We start from the raw sequence: 14,725 nt of genomic DNA on the forward strand, positions 1-14,725 counted from the left end.
CTTTAAGCCCTACTCCCAATGCGATCATATTTAAAATAGGGCCTTTAAGGGGGCAGTTAAGGTTAAATAAGTCCTAAGATTGTAAGCCTAATCATACAGGACACAAAGATCCTTATGAGAAGAGGAAGAGAGACCAGAGATCCCTTCCCCTCCCCTCCCTACACCACCCTTTTGTAAAGAGGAAAGACCATGTGAGGAAACCACAAAGAGGAGGCTATCTACAATCCTCAAAGAGCAGCCTCACCAGAAACCAACCCATAAAGGTTTGATACTTGAACTCCTAGACTCCAGAACTATGACAAAAGAAATTTGTTTGAGCCCTCTAGTCTGGCATTTTGTTACGGCAGCCCTAGGAGACTAATATAAATTTATCTGTTTATACAATTTATTTTTAATGTTTTGAATAACCAGCTCACAGTTTTCCTGAAAATTTAACTTGAACAGCCATTAAAAAACAAAAGAGAGGAAAGTCCATATATCATTTATAGACAATGATTTCCAAGATACACTGTGAAATGAAACATTGAAGAGGCAGCATAGTACATACAATATGTTGCCTTTTGTATAGGAAAAAGAGAAACGAAGAATGAATTACATACTTTCTTAATTCTTCATAAAGAAGAGAAACTATAAAATAATAAAAACTGAAAAACTGATACCTATAAAAGATAAGTAGGAACCAAAAGAAGATAGAAACAGGAGCTGGTTTTCTCTGAACATATATTTTAACGTACATTTTACTTTTGAATATATTCAAAAACAAACTACATCAAAAGACCTTAAAATTGAAATATAATCTTCTTAAACAAAGCTTTTTGAAAAATCATATTTGCAACACCTCTCCTCCAACGCCCCAAAAATATTTCTTTTTTTTTTTTAGTTTACTGATTTTGAAAGAGACAGAGACAATGTGAACAGGAGAGGAGCGCAGAGAGAGAGAGAGAGAGAGAGAGAGACAGAGAGAGAGAGAGAGACAGAGACAGAGAGAGAGGGAAAATCCCAATCAGGCTCTGCACAGCCAGCGCAAAGCCCTATACGGGGCTCAAATTCACAAACTGTGAGATCATGATCTGAGCCGAAACCAAGAGTCGGACACTTAACCAACTGAGTTACCCCGACACCCCAGCAAAAAATACATATGTAATATTTCAAAAGAGTAATCATTCTGCTAGCATTTACCATTATATGTAAAATCACAATTTCTAGTAATTTACATATACCAGTATTCATTTGAGATATGTTATCTCCAAGAGATGAAGATAACAATGGAATTAAATGAGATTCCAGGATAAATCTAGAGTATAAATAAATGCTGCTAAAATAAAGCTATTACAGCAATTTAAAACATACTCAAAAGAATGGCCAATTTTTACTAGATCATGAGTTACCTGTTTGTATTCACTGACACAGCTTTGGCAGCAAAATCTTTTCTGCTGACCATCAATCACCAGGACATTATTTCCAGCACCTTTGCTGGGCAGGTACTCTCCACACTGTTCACAGCAATTCATTATTAGACCATTGGCCATTCTGTATCTATTGAAGCAGTGGTCACTGCACAGCTTATGAGTCATATTTTTAAAGCTGACTTCATGACGAATCTAAAAACAAACAAAATTTTAAAAAATAAATGAGTATCACAATAGAAAACGCCTCAATAATTTTTCTGTGGAAGGCTCATTTAGGGAAAAAGAAAGACAAAGTACCGTTCGTGATTCTTTGAACTTATTTTTATACACACAATAAATACACTTATGGCAGAGGGGTAAACATTAGCGACATCACTATGAACTTCTCTAGAGAGATCTAAAAATGATAGGAAACAACCCAGTTTGGATAAAACTTCTAAAACAAAGAGACTGGAAATCTTTAGACAAATCCAAAAGGAACTATAAATAAAATACACTGCTCTAGAAAGGTAGGAGAAAACCAGTGTTATAAATAATTCAAATGAGGTATGTATAATACACAGGCTTCTTTTAATATAATCAAATGCAAAAACTTTAATACCATATGAATAATGTTAAGTTATTAAAAATATTCCCTCCATTTGTTCTCTTTCTTAAGCATGGTAGTTTCGAGTCAAGTCTATATATTTAAACACTATGGTTTTGTCTCTACATGCTCCAAACCTCAGGGGAAAAGTTAGTATTATATTTTAAAATTTCCTAAATCATTCTCCCACAGGGATTACATAATGGAATATACATCTTCACTTTTAAAGAACTATATACTGATGACGTCGTAACTATTAAATAAAGCTAAGAATATTCCCGTTAGTTAGAACTAAGAGAGAAGGCACAAAAATACAAACCTCTGTTAGTTTACCACAAATTGTACATCTTGATTTATTTAGAGCTCCTTTAGTAGGATTCTGTTTGTCTTCATAGAGAGACAAACAAGATGTACTACAGAATTCCTGGAAGGATTCGCTTGAATCCACTTGAGCAACAATAGTTCCTTTCATCGTAGTTATATCTCTGAAAAGTAAGTGAACAGCTTAAAGTCAACTTGTATTTAAAAAAAAATCAAACGTAAGAGTAATAATTAACATTTCTAATTTCCACAGATTTTACCCTGGGAATCAAACACCATTTTTAGATCCATTAAATCACGTTTACTATTTAAAAACTCTTGGCAATAAAATGGGAACACAGAAGATAAGGAACCAAAATGATTTCATACTATTAAATCTTTGTCAGTACCCAATTTGTCTTCAAACTCCTTAACAAGGCTTTCAGACATTGGAAACACTTTAAAAAATAGAAATTAAAAAAATCAGTTGTTACTATTTATATGGAGTTTAACATCAAAGCCTAATTTCCTGAGATACAAACTTATAACACCTAGTCAATTCCTTTCCCATAGGTAAGTAGAAAACTTGGAACGATCTAGGTCACGGAAATATGACATATATTCTAGAGAGGATATATGAACTTATTTAGGTACACCCCTATAGCCATAACCCAAAAGGACCCCACCTACCATTCTGTACAGCTCTGTAATGCAATTCGAAATGGTAGGAAACAAAAGTGATGACCTGTGAAGTTTTCCTTTAATGAAATTCTGAATTTCAAGATCCCATACTACAGTATGTAAAAGTCTACTACTGTAAAGCAATCTAAAAACTATGTAACCGTTCCAATACTTGCATTTATTAAACTTGTACAGAGAACCTTTCCAAAGTTCTAAGATCTAAACTATCTTCCCAAATTTGGGCCGCTCCAAGAGATGGCACAGAAGGAAAGCCCACCTGGTTTGACCGTGCACGTAATATACCATATTCCACTATTTTTAACTAGTGAAGCAAGACCTAAAAAATAGTGTAAGAAAGAACTGTCTCTTCCCAAAGCTATCCAAAAACTGGTACTTGAGTCTTAAAACACTGGCCATTGTAATGACTGAATGTTCAAAACTAACATAAAAACATAAAATCCAAAGACTTGCCAATTTAAAATAATCTTAATATGAAGATAGTACAAAATTTGACTTATTTTAATGTGATATAAATTGCAAAACAATTTTATCTGGCTAGAATTCTAATAATTAATAATGCAAATAAACATGCATTTTGACAAATTCAAAGAGTTCAATGGAGATCAGAGCCAAAATTAATTACAAGGGCCTGGTATCTAAATCAACCCCAAACCCTATCCAAGTAAGAAGCGTTTTAATCATCAGCCACGCAGTGGTAGTAGGGAATCCTCCAAAGCCACTGCAAATCTGAGTTTTGCTTTAAGATTCAAACAACTAGCTTACCAATTTTTCAAACATCATAATTTGCCTCTAAGACTCAGAATTTTCCTAAAATTATATACCACCAATATTCAACCACATGGAATTATGCTGAAAGGTAAACCTTACCTACACTTGTGGTGAGCACAGCATAACTTAGAGACTTGTCCAATCACTATATTGTACACCTGAAACTAATGTAACGCTGTGTATCAACTGTACTTCATTTAAAAAAAAAAAAGAAGAGGAGAAAGGTAAACCTTACTTTTTACACATAACACAAAGTTTCTTTGGAGCAGGCTTGTGAGAGAAGGAAGAAAGGCAGGTGGTAGAACAAAAGAGATGAGCTGATCCTTTTCGTTGATAAGCCGTCTGTCCCTTCTGTAAAGGTTTTTTACAGTTTGCACAAGTGACTTTAACTGGTTTAGTGGGTTGTTGCTGTGCAGAAGGCTGGAAAATCTGTTTAGGAAGTGAGGCCACTGGTGATAAAGAATCCACCCCTGGTTGTTTCTGATTACGAGGAAATGAAGCTGACTGGGAAATCCAAGAATCTTAAAAACAAAATGCACAAGAAAGAATAAATGAAACAGGTATTTATACACATTGGGATCTCTATCAAAGAAACAGTTTTAACTTCCCATCCTGTACAAGTTTAAGACATTAATAAGGCAGCAATGTAGCAGAGAGGTAAACACCCAAGGACTAAGAATGCCTAGTTGACATTTAGACTCCACCTACTAAACTGGAAAGTTAAATTCTGTACCTAACTCTTCTCTAAACTGGAAATGGTACCAACCTCATAGGAATGGTAACATTAAATAAGATAATACATGCAATAAAACATAGTAAGTAGCATAGAGGAAGCATTAAAAAATATTAGCCATTATTGATTAAACAAGAATTTACAGAATATTCCTTTAAGTAAGGAACACATACATAAACATAAAAGTTGATAATGAAAGTTATAATAAAATTTTGGCCAAACACTTGACAAATACAGGTCTGATAAGCTGTATATACGATTATATTCAAAACACCTTTTCAAAAACAGCTTTTTCCAAGGTGCCTGGGTGGCTCAGTTGCTTAAGCATCCAACTCTTGATTTCAGCTCAGATCATGATCTCACAATCCTGAGACAGAGCCCCACGTAGGGCTCCGCACGGAGCGTGGAGCCTGCTTGGGATTCTCTCTCTCCCCATCTCTCTCTGCTTCTCCCCACTCACGTACCTGCACGCATGAGTGCACGCGCTCTCTCTCTCAAATAAATAAACATTTTTAAAAATAAAAACAGCTTTTCCCATGTCTAGTTCCATGGCCTCTAAATAGACCACATAATACCAAAGAAATTAGAGTGTTACACAGAAATGATAAGCCAACATATAGTGACTCATCCCACATCATTATTACGGTCTTACTGCAAACAGTTTCAGCAGAGCACAGAATTAAAAGATATGTGCAACATTAACAGTAGAGTGCAGAATTTATTTTTTCTCTCTTAAGCTGGTACTTAGCAGAAAGTCTCCTGCTTACTACACTAGTTACTGCTCCACAGATCTCTCACTACACTATCAATACCGTAACCTTTTTTCCTTTTGAAACTTTACAGGCCACCATTTCTAAATTCTACGATTGTCTCTAGTAATTTTTTTCTTTTCTAGGTTATTCCAAATTTTCAACTTCCATACATAAAAAGTTACCCTTCTATATGAAAAACAATGGTCTTTTTCCTTCCACAGGAAGTACAAATTTATCTAGAGCTCAGGGAAACTTCTTTATTTTCAAAACCTTGAAGAGGGAGATTTCCTGGTTCTGACCCAGTCCATCAATATAATTATTTCAAGGGGCTACATAACACTGCTACTGAAATTTTACCTTAGTCCGTAATACCCTCTCCACAAAATTATACTTCATACGTTGAATAAACAGTGCATTCTGGAATCCTGTTATTCTGCTATGATCAGGGTAATAGACCAGTTTTAATAAATAGATACATATATTAATGACTACAAAGAAAATACAGTTGGCTCTTGAACAACATGGCTTTGAACTAAGTGAGTCCACTTATATGCAGATTTTTTTATAGTACAGTATTGTAAAAGTATTTTTTTATGATTTTCTTAATAACATTCTTTTCTCTAGCTTAGTTTACTATAAGAATACAGTATATAATACATATCATACAGAAAATACGTGCTGTTATCAGTAAGGCTTCCAGTCAACAGTAGACTACTAGTTAAAAACAAAACAAAACAAAACAAAACCCGAAGGCTACTAGTAGTTATGTTTTGGAGGAGTCAAAAAATTACATATGGATTTTCAAGTGCATAGGGGGTGGGGAGAGAGGGGAAGTTGACACTCTTAACCCTTACTATGTTTTTAAGGGCCAACTGTAGTCACTAATTGAAAATTCCACCTTATGAAGGCCCTCCAATCAAAACTTGTATTTGAACATATGCTCAATTTTGCAGGTTTATCACTTGAACATATTCTTAAAGAAATGAGTTAAATTTAAGGGCATCTATTAACTTGATTTTGAAAAAAAAGGCATACTTTTTTTTCTAATTTAGTTTTAGACCCTGTATAAATAATATGTCTCCATTTATCTATTTTTCAGTTCTTATATATTTCTGCTACCAAATTTTCACATCTTCCAACATGAAAATATTTTTAGGAAGGTAAGTTTTGTCTAAACCTTCTATTTTATTCAAAGGACATCAGGGGGCAGCAGTTTAATTTGCCCAAATCACAATTAGTCTGAAAGCTAGTATAAATAGCCAAGATTTTATAACTCCCTATTACTAATAAAAACAGCACATTTAACAACAAGAGCTAATTCAGAAACAAAAGAGCAAACAGGTATATCTGTTCAGTTTTTTTCTGATAAGTAGTATACATTCCTTTGTATAAGAGCTTGAGTAAAAAGGAACACAATTGGGTTTTTTTTTTAAGATTTTTTTATTTTTTATTTTTCTTAAGTAATCTCTACATCCAAAATGGGGCTCGAACCAATAACCCCAAGATCAAGAGTAACACACTATACAAATGAGCCAGCCAGGCACCCCCAAAAACACAATTCTTACAATGATATGCCCCTTTGACTCAACAATATCCCTAAAGAAGTAAGTATTTCAAGATACAGGCATAAAAATATCCTTAAGAGTTATTTAAATAGTGAAAACTGGAACCAAGCTAAATAGAGAATAAATCAAACATATAGACTTGATATGGTCAAAAGTTCAAGATGCTTTGTTAGGTATTTAAAGGGGCAGTAGGAAGAAAGAGTTTACAAAACAATACCTAAACTATGATCTCAGGTTAGAATTAAATGTACTACTCTCAATGGTGAGATTATTTCCTTCCTCATACTTATGTTTTAAAAATATGTATAATTACAATAAAGACAAAATACTTATTTTCAAATTAATTTGAGCATTAGCATCTTAAACTTTTATTTGAGCCTGAAAGTTACAATGAGAAAGAAACTAACATATAGACAGCTGACGTGTAAGTTTGTAAGACTTTTCTGGACGGCAATATGACAATATATTTCTACAACTTTAAAATGCTCATACAAACTCACAGATACATGCCCATACCCAGACTTGCCTACGAAAATACATATACACACATAGAGGGAAAGGGTCTTGGAAGGCATGAGATATTTTACAAATTGAATAATAAGGAACATTATTTCTTCCAAAGTCATTATAAACCAGATAGATTTTTTTTCAACCAAAAGTCTTTGGAAGGATAGGGACAGTGATATCCTTTGGCCTTGTAACTTCATTTCTAGAAATATACTCTAAAGAAATAATGAGAAATTTGAACAAAGATGTTCATCATAAATCTATAATAGTAAAATATGGGAAACTGTAAACACCAAATATGGGAATGATATATCCATATCCTCTATGCAGTCATTAAAACTTGTATATAAATGTTATTGGTATGAGAAAATACAACATAATATTAAAATGGGAAAAAAACAGGAAGCAAAATTATTCAGAGTTGCATGTCAACCAAGTGATAATGCAAAGGAAAAAGACTGAAAGAAAACCACTCAAAGGACTGACGCGGTAATCTTCAGTTAATAAAATACTATCAGGGATTTAATTACAGATTTTCCAAACATTCTTCAACAATTAAATATCACTCATAACCAAAAAAAAATAAGTAAAAAGGAAAAATGACCAGCATTTTACAGCATTCTACACTAAGCTTTAGTCATTATTATTCTCCACAATTTCTAGGCTGATAAAGTTGCTAATAAGCCTAAAAGGATGAAAAAATGAGAGAAACAGAAAGAAGGATATATGAGAAAGACAGACATATAAAGGTTTAGGGGCAGAGGTGAAAGATAAAGGGACATACAAAGACATGGTCGTCAAAAAGCCAGAGTTCTTGTAACTTCTCTTTTTAATGTTTTCACAGAGCAAAACTGTCTAAAGAAAAATTTTTCAGATAGTTGCAAAATTTACCAGCCTTCAAATATTAAAATATAAAATGCTAGTAAGAAAAAATTAAAATCTGATAAGAGTCAAAATTAAACACAAGTAAAGTAAAAACAAATCTAAATGTGCCCCTTATACAATACTAGGTTGTTACATAAGTGTGTTTATCTTCTTTTCACTATTTACACATTACTACTAGACAGAACTAAAATTGTATTAGCAAAAAGTAATTACATGACAAGTAAGATGCCAAACTGTTAGACTTCAGTGTTAGTTAATGTAAAAGGCATTTTTCTCCAATCTTTTAGACATAAATTTCTATGATTTTCTAATAATCTGCAGAGAAATACATGGTTTTACATCTCTTATCAGCTAAAATTTCAAACTTACAAGTCAATAGAATTAACTTAACTTACATGAGTAAACTAACCGAGGTAGTACCAATTACTACAATAAAAAAAGGAGCAAGCAAATAAATTCGTTTACATGGGGTAGATCACGTACTGCTTACCAGGATTATGATGAGTTGCAGATTCTCCATTCTGAAATACGTCTCCTGCCACATTCATTCTACCAGGATTAAAAGGTCCTACTCCAGTCTTGGTCTGTGAAGTTAAAGATGGGGTGTATGTTTGTATATTAACACCAAAATTACTTGACTGCAGTCCGTTAGAGACATCTCCCAAGTTGGTATTCTGCAGGGATGTTACATGTGTAATCATTAAGTTCATATCTCGCCCGTCAGTATTTTCTAATTGGCCATCATTCACAGAGCTTACACCTGTTTCTAAGGTTGTAACATTAGCAATCTGAATTTCAGAGTCTGGTTCTGTGGTGATACCACTATTACCCATTCCTGCATTTACCTTACTTCTTGAAAAACTGGAAGTGGAGAAATCCACATCATTGGTTCTGTTTTTAGATTCAGGAGGTCTCCGTTCAATAAAATTGGAGGAATTTTTCTCTTGCCCTTGATTTGTTTCCATGTCCTCTTCATCATCAATGACAATTGTCTCACTTACACTTCCCTTCTGAGAAGCCAACTCTTTTGAGGATGGAAGAATTTTGGAATCATTTCCTTGTAGTTCTTCATTTTTTGATGATGTAAATGTTACAGTCCTTTGATCAGCTACCACTGGTGCAGAAGGTGGGGGAGGTTGTACGGGTTCGATAAAAACAACATCATCATCATCTTCCACTGATGAGTTTTGAAATTTATTAGATCTAGAAACTAAAGGATTAGGTGGACCACTAAATGAATTTCCTACATTGGTGAGACTAGTTGCCATGGCCGTACTCCCTAATAAAACAGGAGTCTGATCAGTCAATTCTAATCCTCCCACTGAACCTGTGTCCATGCCAAAAAACCTGTCAAGGAGATGGAAAGAAGAAAAAGAAAACAAATGTCAGTATAATCTTTTGCTTTTCTAACTGAAAGAGTTATTTATTTATTTGGTTTTTATTTTTAAAGTTTATGTGTTTATTTTGAGATAGGATGTGAGCACATGTAAGCACGGGGCGGGGGGGGGGGGGGGGGGGGGGGAGAGACAATCCCAAGCACGTTCAGCACTGTCCATGCAGAGCCTGACGTGCGACTCAGCCTTACAAACCATGAGATCATGACCTGAGCCAAAATCAAGAGTCAGACGCCCAAATGAGCCACCCACAGCACCCCTGAAAGAACTTTTTAAAGATAATTTTCTTTTTTATTCTAAATGACAATTCTTATTTAATAAAGGAAAAATTTGGTATCCATTCTATGATGTCATTCACTAAATTTCATATAGTCTCCATGGGAACCTCTTGCAATATAAAAAGGTAATCCTCCAATGTTCAGTAATGATATGTAGTATATTCCCACTTCCACCACCTCCTTTCTACCATACTATTTAAGCTATAAACTTTACCATTGGAAACATGGATAAATCCTTCAATATACGTTTGAACAGGAAAATAACAAAAACCTTCTCTATACAATAAAAATCCCTTCTCTATACATTTATCCTATGTATCTACTGTCTTGAATAAGCTGACATGATCTAATCCCTAATTTCCCTTGCCTCATCTTTTTTTAATCCCTTTTTTTTCATATTCCCTGGCCCCCTTACAACTATATAATCGAATCCTTCTAAGAATCTGAAATCCTTGTTGACCTTATCCAGAAAGCTTAAATCCTTATTTGCCAGGCACTATTGATGTATGCTTTATATCCATGTATCAGGCTGAATAATGGCCCTCAAAGATATCAGATCCCAATCCCTGGAACCTGTAAATGTTACCTTATATGGTGGTAAAAGGGTCTTTGCAGATATGATTAAGGTCAAGAATTTAGAAACAGATTAGCTAGGTGGGCCCTAAATGCACCAGTTTGCAAAGGGAGGTAAAAGGAGATTACGGGCATAGAGGCAGATCAGCGACTGAAGTGATGCAGCCAAGGGATGTTGGCAGTCACCAGAATGTAGAAGAGGCAAGGAATGGATTCTCTGCCAAAGCTTCCAGAGGAAGCCTGGCCCTGCTGACACCTTGATTTGATCCCTGTGTCACTGATTTCCAACTTCTGACCTCCAGAATTATGAGAGCAAAAATTTTCTATTGTTTTAAGCCACCAAGGTTATGGTAATTTGTTACAATGGCCACAGGAAATATATATACTACACTTCCTAGTTATATCTCCAATATAACACTTGATAATAGTTATAATTTCTGTCCCATTTTAATGAAGAAGAATTTATGTCTTGGAGATGCTAATTAACCTGCCAAAGTCACACAGCTAAAATGCATCCCCAGGTCTTTATAACTCAGTAGTCCAAACTCTTCATTACTCTGCTGTATTCAACCAATTATTTTCTGAGCTCCTGATAAATATGCAGGGCTATGCTGAAGCCAAAGAGACTGCAAGGAGTTAACAGTGAAGAGCCAGAAAAGAAAGAAGGTAAGTTCTTGCGCAATGGGAGAAGATGAGGTCATGGACACAGGTGGTAGCAGAACTAATCTTGAACATCAATCACCTTAGTTTCAGTGACTAAACAGGAAAGAAAATATAGAAGAGGCAGAGGATAAAGGGTGGATATAGATTGTAGGTTAAAAAAAAAAAAAAAAGGGACGGGGGGTGTAGGTTAATTTGGAGACAAGGTGGATGGGAATTTGAAGTGGTTTATACATGGTAGCCTAATTTTCATAGAGTAGGTTTTCTGAGATGGTGAGAAAACAGTGGTTGTACAAGTCTTAAAAGACTGGTTCAAGAGCCCCAAGGCCAACTCTTGAGTCTTTTGTAATCCTCTTTCTCTAATAAAGTCCCTTAGCCCGGTTTAAAAAAATAAAAAACAAAAAAGGGTGGTTTAAGAACATTTACTACTTCATATATGCTGCCATTTGCTTATTTTGCTATAAAGAGCTTCTGAAACAATGAAGATGACACTACTATACATATCACTTTGGCAGATGGAGTAACAAGGAGAGGGATAGAGAAATTGTTCATTGTATATTTCATTGTTTTTCTTAATTTTTGAACACAATTTCTCACTTGTTTTTAAAGCAAAATTTAAAGTTTTTAACAACAAATCGGTAATAGAGTTATCAGAGAAGACCTCTTTGGCCAGGTGACACTTACACTGAAATCTGGAATGACAAGAAAGATTCCACTTGGCAAAATTGTAGGAAGGGCATTCCTACATTCAAGTCTGAAGGCAATGAAGCTGGTGAATCCAAGCAATAAAATAAAGACCAATGTGGCTGAACAAGGTAGGGAAGAATTGTAGGAGATATAAAAACATGCACAGAACAAGCTTCCAATGCCAACAAGTTAATTCATTAACTGCACTCAACAAAGATTTACAAAGCATCCAACCTAGTATGCACAAGACACTGAATTGGACACCTGAGGGCGGTGGGGGGAGAGTGGGAATCAACAAACAAAACACATCCCTGCAATCAGAAATCATGAATTTTAAACACAAGTTTGGATTTTACTGTAACAGGTTGAAACATTGCAGTGTTTCCACGAAAAGGTTAACATGTCACTTATGTTTTTAATACATCTCCCGGGCTGCTATGTGGAAAATGGATGAGAAGGCAAGACTAGAGGCAAAGAAACCACCTAGAAGGCCATTGATCCAATTGAGAGATGATGGTAGCTGAAAACAAAGGTGACAACAGGAGATGGAAAAAAATTGAACAGATTAGGGTTTTTTAAAAAGCAGATCTTACTAACATGAAAAGATCAGTAAGATTACTGTGGACCGAAAAACAGTTACAAGAAAACAGAGTATTATTACTACAACCTTATGCATTCCCCAAAAACCCATACACACACATATTCTATTTTTCCTAAAGTACATAACTTTTATGTAAATTCATGAAAAAAAAACTCTGTAAGGATCACACTATACTGATAGACATTGCTTATGGGAGAAGCAGGGAGTCTGAGTAAGAGAGGTGACCAACAAGTCGCACTTCAGATTTACATTTTTTAGAGAGAGAGAGCACACAAGCAGAGGAGAGAGGCAGAGGGGTAGAGAGGTAGAGGGACAGAGAAAGAGAAAGAGAGAGAGAGAGAGAACGAACCCCAAGCAGGCTCCATGCTCAGCACAGAGCCCAACACAGGGCTCATTTCCATGATCCTGGGATTATGACTTGAGACAAAATCAAGACTCAATTGACTGAGCCATGCAGGAGTCCCACAAAATTGTACTTAAGAGTCAACATTAATCTAAAAAGAATTTCAGGCAGCTAAGCACCTGAATGAATAATGGAAAAAACAGGCACCTGGCTGGTTCAATCAGAGGAACATGTGACTCTTGATCTTGGGGTGATGAGTTCGAGTCCCACATTGGGTGTAGAGATTAAATAAATAAATGTTTTTTAAAAATAAATAATGGGGAAGACAGGAGTCAGTAACAGAAAATAATAAAAAGTTGATAAAGCGTTAGTTAAAGATGAAGGAATTTATCACCAGATACAAGAGGAATACAGGTTAAGCACTTTTCATAGACATTAAACAGGGGTATATCAACCATTTTATGAAAACACTGGATAGACCATAACTAATTGCTCTTCTCACTGCATGTCTAAAACAGTGCCTGGGCACAGAGTATACACTCAGTTTTCCCAAATATTTGTGGAAAGGCAAGAAGGCAAAAACCCCTATGTTAACTTTGATTACCAGAGTTATTTTTAAGTAACCTTTACTTATAAAATTCTGATCCCTTATTTGATATCTACTCTGCTATTCTCTAACCATTAAGCATCTTACTTAAACCAAGTTTAGTTTCCAGAGGGCATCACATCCTATTTAACATAGTAATGAAATGTTTGTAGTAACAAACAGTATTTTATAGGAATGGCTATTGTATTTTCATTTAACTGTGACAAAAACCTCTTCTGAGTTAGATAAAATAGATTTTAACTTTTCTGTAATAAAGCCATACTTCAATACATTAAAACTACCCATGGTTCCAAGACATCAGAATTCAAGTACTATGTATAAAGCTGAATTCCATAGGAATGCAAGCTGGTGCAGCTACTCTGGAAAACAGTATGGAGGTTCTTCAAAAAACTAAAAATAGGACTAACCTATGACCCAGCAATTGCACTACTAGGTATTTATCCAAGAGATACAGGTGTGCTGTTTCGAAGGGACACATGCACCCCATGTGTCCCCAGCACTATCAACAATAGCCAAAGTATGGAAAGAGCCCAGATGTCCATCAATGGATGAATGGATAAAGAAGATGTGGTCTATATATACAAGGGAGTATTACTCGGCAATCAAAAAGAAATCTTGCCATCTGCAACTACGTGGATGGAACTGGAGGGTATTATGCTAAGTGAAATTAGTCAGAGAAAGACAAAAATCATATGACTTCACTCATATGAGGACTTTAAGAGACAAAACAGATGAACATAAAGGAAGGGAAACAAAAATAATATAAAAACAGAGAGGGGGACAAAACAGAAGAGACTCATAAATATGGAGAACAAACTGAGGGTTACTGGAGGGGTTGGGGGGGGATGGGCTAAGTGGGTAAGGGACACTAAGGAATCTACTCCTGAAATCATTGTTGCATTATATGCTAACTAATTTGAATGTAAATTTAAAAAAATAAAAAATTAAAAAAAAAACAAAAGGTGAATTCCAAAACCAGTCTCAAAATCATTGCTCTGAGAGCAAGAGCTGTATGTGCACCAGTGTGGATGACATGCTAATACTGAAAAATGGCAGAAGATACATTTATATCTGCTTTAAAGAAAATGGATAATTGTATCTAAAACTGTAAGGGGTGACTACTTGACTTTCACAAAGATCTACAAATTACCATTCCACACTCTAAGATGTTTTAAATATTTCCAAAAACTAAAATATATATACACCATTACTCTAAAACAGTTCCTCACTAAGGAAGACTTCTTCATGGTAAAACAATAATCTATGCTAAGGGAAACCTTCACATAAATTTAAGTAAACATCAAAAAAATTTTTAACATTACCACTCTATAGAAGGTATTAAAAGTTGAAATATGCTGAATAACATTGATTCAAA

The 14,725-nt window shown here is 34.9% G+C and overlaps 1 protein-coding gene across 8 annotated transcripts in view; it reads right to left on the reverse strand.

Moving 5' to 3' along the window:
* ZMYM2 (zinc finger MYM-type containing 2) overlaps positions 1–14,725 on the reverse strand; it is a 103,386-nt gene that overhangs the window by 62,258 nt on the left and 26,403 nt on the right. For 6 of the 8 annotated variants that reach the window (XM_078449148.1, XM_081795556.1, XM_078449183.2 and 3 more), the window contains exons 3-6: positions 8,698–9,554; positions 4,001–4,286; positions 2,315–2,480; positions 1,389–1,601 (exon numbers count right to left, since the gene is read on the reverse strand). In XM_078449148.1, the coding sequence (XP_078305274.1) occupies positions 1,389–1,601; positions 2,315–2,480; positions 4,001–4,286; positions 8,698–9,544 (1,512 nt within the window). In that variant the 5' untranslated portion in view covers positions 9,545–9,554. The remainder of the gene's footprint in view (positions 1–1,388; positions 1,602–2,314; positions 2,481–4,000; positions 4,287–8,697; positions 9,555–14,725) is intronic. The other 2 variants (XM_078449159.1, XM_078449168.1) reach the window with 1 other exon arrangement.

Source organism: Panthera onca, chromosome A1 (genome assembly GCF_046562875.1).
Source record: "Panthera onca isolate mPanOnc1 chromosome A1, mPanOnc1 haplotype 2, whole genome shotgun sequence".
NCBI classification, from domain to species: domain Eukaryota; kingdom Metazoa; phylum Chordata; class Mammalia; order Carnivora; family Felidae; genus Panthera; species Panthera onca.